Source organism: Vicugna pacos, chromosome X (genome assembly GCF_048564905.1).
Source record: "Vicugna pacos chromosome X, VicPac4, whole genome shotgun sequence".
NCBI classification, from domain to species: domain Eukaryota; kingdom Metazoa; phylum Chordata; class Mammalia; order Artiodactyla; family Camelidae; genus Vicugna; species Vicugna pacos.
Genome location: NC_133023.1, coordinates 94,678,494 through 94,682,997, shown reverse-complemented (window position 1 = coordinate 94,682,997; position 4,504 = coordinate 94,678,494). Strand labels below are relative to the sequence as shown.

General features: G+C 62.2%; 1 protein-coding gene across 1 annotated transcript; it reads right to left on the bottom strand.

The window, feature by feature from the left end:
• Positions 1-303: 303 nt before the first annotated feature.
• LOC140691920 (small integral membrane protein 10-like protein 2A) lies at positions 304-3,860 on the bottom strand. The gene is made up of 3 exons (XM_072956394.1): positions 3,189-3,860; positions 2,396-2,773; positions 304-1,596 (listed from the first exon to the last, which is right to left on the bottom strand). The coding sequence occupies exon 1, from the start codon at positions 3,777-3,779 to the stop codon at positions 3,543-3,545; it is 237 nt and encodes a 78-aa protein (XP_072812495.1). The 5' UTR covers positions 3,780-3,860; the 3' UTR covers positions 304-1,596; positions 2,396-2,773; positions 3,189-3,542.
• Between the last annotated feature and the right edge of the window lie 644 nt (positions 3,861-4,504).

Genomic DNA, 4,504 nt, shown 5'->3' with positions numbered 1-4,504 from the left:
GGGACAACCTGCCACCTCTTGGGCCAGGCCTGTGCTGCCGCCTTCTCCTGATGGGGGCAGAGGTCCAGGTCAAGCCCGGTCTCAGAGCCTCCTCTGACCAGGCCCCAGTCCCCTGTCACAGCCCCGCCCCCTCACAGCCCTCAGGGGGCTCCCCTCCCCCAGCTCCTGGCCACCAGGGTGGGCCGCTCTCCCCACTGGCCCCTCTCTCCTCCAAGGCTGCGCCAAACCAGAAACAGGAGGCCTCCAGAGTTTATTTTATTTTATTGAACTCAGAGGACTCTTCTTAACTTAGACAGACAATAAGATTTGACAACACCTGAAACAAGAACTTTTCTCTGATCTGACTGTGCTGACCGGTGCACAGTTAATCACAGAAAAGTGAAAGTCATCTTATTCAAGTCGGTGTCTCTGATTTTGTTGAAGCTTCACTGCCTGAAAAACAGACTGCAAATAAATAAAGTGCATGGAGGGCCCGTCAAGCAGCAAGGGCCCAGTGGGGGCACAAGGAAGAGGCGGGAAAGCAGAAGCAGCTACCGACTCAAGGCCAAACGGTAAGCAAAGCAGGGGCAGGGACTCTCACCTTCCTGGGACAGTCCCTTGGAGCCCAGCCAGCCCCAGCCAGGGCCCCCGCAGACCTCCCCTGCCCTCCCACGGGGTGCGGCCGCTCTGCAGGGGCGGGGGCTCCGAGGCCAGGGGCCCCTGAGGCTCCAGCATGCTTTCTCTCTGTTGAGAAGTGGCCTCCTGGGCCCCAGGCAGCTCCGCAGGGAGGACAGGGCACCCAGCGCAGCTCACCCTGCTCAATGGCTCCACTCCCGCGGCAATGCCCAGCCACTAGTGTGTGCGTGGGCACACTCACACTCACACCCACTCTCCCACACACGGTCAGTGAAGAGCCTCTCTCATGCCATTCTCAGCCTCCTCCTCCCTGCCTGGCTGGCCCAGGAAGAGGCTGGAGCTGGGGATCAAGTCTCCCAGAGGGTGAGACCTGGGCTTGAAAGGGGCACATCTGTGTATCATTCCCAAGGTTTCTCATCCCCTGCCACTCTCCTCCCACGTAGCCCCATGTCAGTCTCTCAGAGGCTGTCCCTGGAGATCCATGGATGGAGTCAGCTGGCTAGTGAGCTCCCAGAAGTGGTCCTGGGGGGACAGGGTTGGGGTGGAGGAGGGGACACCAGGATCAGGGGCTCCCAGGCAACTTGGCACAAGGAAGGAAGCCATCAGGCCCCATCTGTGGAATCCGCAGGGGGCACGTGGTGGTCTCCAACCAGCCTCAGGCCCCAGGGAGGGGCAGGCAGAGATCTTCACCCAGGACCTGTGCTCCAGCTGGGCAGCTAAGGAGGGCAGATGGTGGGAGGCTCGGCCACTCTGTCCCCAGGGCCCACCAGGCTGCCGTGATTCTCAGTCCCAGGAACACTAGGTACGTGGACCAGGAGCAAGCAGTTGCCAGAGCAGTTGTGGGACTGGGTAGGCATGAGTGAGGGTCTCTCCTGGCTCCCCTCTGCCCTGCTGCTAGTCCGCAGTCAGCCGCGCAGCCAGGACCAATCCAAGCCCATCCAGAGGAGACTCTCCTGTGTGATCCTCGGCATGGGGGCCGCCCTGGGGATAGAAAGATGGGGTCACGCTTGGGTCTCAGCCCATCCCACACAGGTTACCCTTCCTCTCCTGGTGACACCATGATCCCAGGAGCCACCCAACAGCCCCTCCCTCCCCACCCCACCACCCAAACTGAGAGGCCTGTGCCCCTCCTCGCTGAGGAGCCCTTGGTCAAGCTTGGGGTGGGGTGTGATGGGGAGGCCAGGCTCTGTGGGCGAGGACCCCAGCACCCGAAGGGGTCCTGGGACTCATCTCTCCCGTGCCCACCTCAGCTCAGACTGTCCCCTGGCCTTCCCGGTGGCCTCCCATACACCCTAATGAAAGCTAGTTCGCCACATTCTCTTCTGTGGGCCCCGCTCTCTCTGGGTCCCCGGGATCCTTGCTCCCCTCCCCCCCCATTCCAGAAGACTGGTGTGTGGGGGGTGCAGGCCTAGAGGCAGATGCAGCTCCCCCACTTCTTACGTGTGTCACAAGGGCAGAGCTCTTCCCTCCAGAGCCGTTTCCCCAGTCAGTACGCGGGGAGAACAGAGCTCCCCAGAGTGTGTGTCACTAAGTCCCTCCTTCCTTCCCCATGCCAGGACTGGACCACTGGGCCACCCCACTCGGGGTCTCTGCCTGGAAGGCCTTGCCTCTTCTCCTGGGTCAGTCCCTTCTCTAGGCTGCTACCCAGGCAGCTCTAGGACCAGGGGTGCCCGGGGCAGGGATCTGACTCTCCTGACAAGACCAGAGAAGGGGTGGGTCACCTCCTATAAACACCAGTTCCTGAAAGAAAGAGATGGGGAGTTCAGAGTTGCCTCCTCACCCAGAGAGGTGCCTGTCTCTCCAAGCGTCACCTCCTCTGCAAGCCCCTTCTCCACCTGCTCTCCCTCCGCAGACTGAGAGCTGCCCTCCACTCAGGGAGATTCCCATTTTCCCAAATCCTTGGGACAAGGGAGCTGCTGGAGGCTGTCAGGGCTGGAGGACCGCTTCTGTGGCACCTGGAGGGCCCCGGCAGGAGCTGGAGGGAGCGTGGCTGAGGTGGCAGAAGAGCAAGACCGTGGGAGGAACAGGGAGGAGCGTGTCCTTCCCACTCTTCCTTGTCCCTAGATGCGGAGCTTTGGAGGAAGCCCTCGGAGAGCGGGGAGGGGAGCACCAGGAACAGCAGAAGCAGAGGCCCAGCAGGAGGCGGTTCTGAGAAGGGCTGAGGAGACAGACCTGGGGTTTGGCCCGGAACACAACCATCCTTCCAGGCTGCCTCCCAGGGGGTAGAGGGGAGGGGTGGCAGCATCTTTTCTACTCTAGGGCCTTCCCCGGACCTAGTGCTCAAGTGACACCACTGGGGCCATGGGCAGGTGGGGACGCCAGGGCCTCCGCAGGTGAACTGCTGACCCTCCGAGATGCGGAGGCCGCCGCCCCTCACCCCATCTTGGAAACAGGACAAGTGAGTCCAGAGACCTGCAGCTGCCCTGCCTCTCCAGCTCTCGGCTTGGAAGCTTCCTGGGCTGGCTTCCTCGGGCCCCTTCCACATCTCCCCCAAACCACCAAGGGGCCTGGACGTCTAGATGTCATGGCAACCGCCTCCCTCCAGCCTGCAAGTCCAACCTTTGGCCTCCTACCTTTTCCGTCAGGGCCAGTCATTCACGTTCCTGCTGCAGAATTTCTTCCTCCTGCTCCCCGCCTTCGGCCAAGGTGAGGCAACAGGTCGGCTGCACTCAAATAATTTTCTGGAGCTCGACGGAACGGTCCCGTTCTTGCCAGTTTCTGTGCAGTCTGTCCCCGGTCGTGATGTGGGTGACCGGAGCTGGCGCTCGGGGGCTCGGGGGCTCAGTGGCCCTGTCCTCCGCGGAGGTCTCGGGCTCTGGGGCCCGGGCCGCCCCTCCTCCTTCCCGGCCGCGTCCCGCCGGCCCCGGACCCCGCCGTTCTTCATGCCTGCAGCCCTGTCGTCGCGGCCTGGAGGTGGCCGCGGGTGCTCACTCGATCCGCACCTGCAGGCGGACGTTGAGCATCACGGAGGCCACGACGTAGAAGTAGGGGAAGTTCATGCGCAGCCGCCAGGCCAGGTCGAAGAAGGTGAGCAGCGTGCGCGTGAGCCCCTTGCAGAAGGCGCTGTACGAGCCGCGGGCTGCAGCTGAGCGCGACAGCCGCACCGCCAGCCCGGACAGGGCCGCCGCCGCCGCCGCCGCAGACAGGGCCGCCGACGCCGCCATGGGCCCGGGCCCGCGCAAGCCCCGCCGACCGACCGCACCGCAAGGGGCCGGTTAGGTGGATGCGAGGCCTCGAGCCGCCCACCCCGCCCTCGGTCTCTCCTCCTTGGCTGAAAGCTCCGCCCCCTCTCCCGCTCCCAGAGCGACAGCCACCAGCGTAACCCCGCCCCTAGCCTGGCCACGCCCCCTTTCCGAGTGCCTCAGAGCTGCTGCCACTGGGCCAGCTCCATGCATTGGACACAACCCGCCCGCAGGACCCACCTTCTCCCGCACTCCCTAGAAGAGAGCAAGAGGGCCACAGCGCACTGGAAGGAGGTGCGGGATCCTCTTGCAGAATGCCCTAGAGCAGGGGCGTGGAGGCCCGGAGGCTCTGGACCGCTATTTGGCCTCTGTACCGAAGGCCCACTCAGCATGCTCTGCCCCTTCCCCCACCGTCTCCACAGAAAACCGGGAGAGTCAACAATTGTACCTGTAATTTGAATTTCTCTGATAACTCTGCACTATGGAGTCTGATGAAACCCACAAGCTCATTTTTTTCCTTTCTGATATTTTTGCTGGCCATGTGTATTTCTTTATTCGTGAATTCCTCTGTTGCACCACTGTGTTTACTTTTCACCCCATAGTGATTTCTAAGCACTCCTCTTAGTCTATCTTTGCCGTAGATACTGCAAGTTCTTCTCAGGTATTCATTTGCCCTCATTGATGGTCTTTTTCTTGCTTTGGGGCTT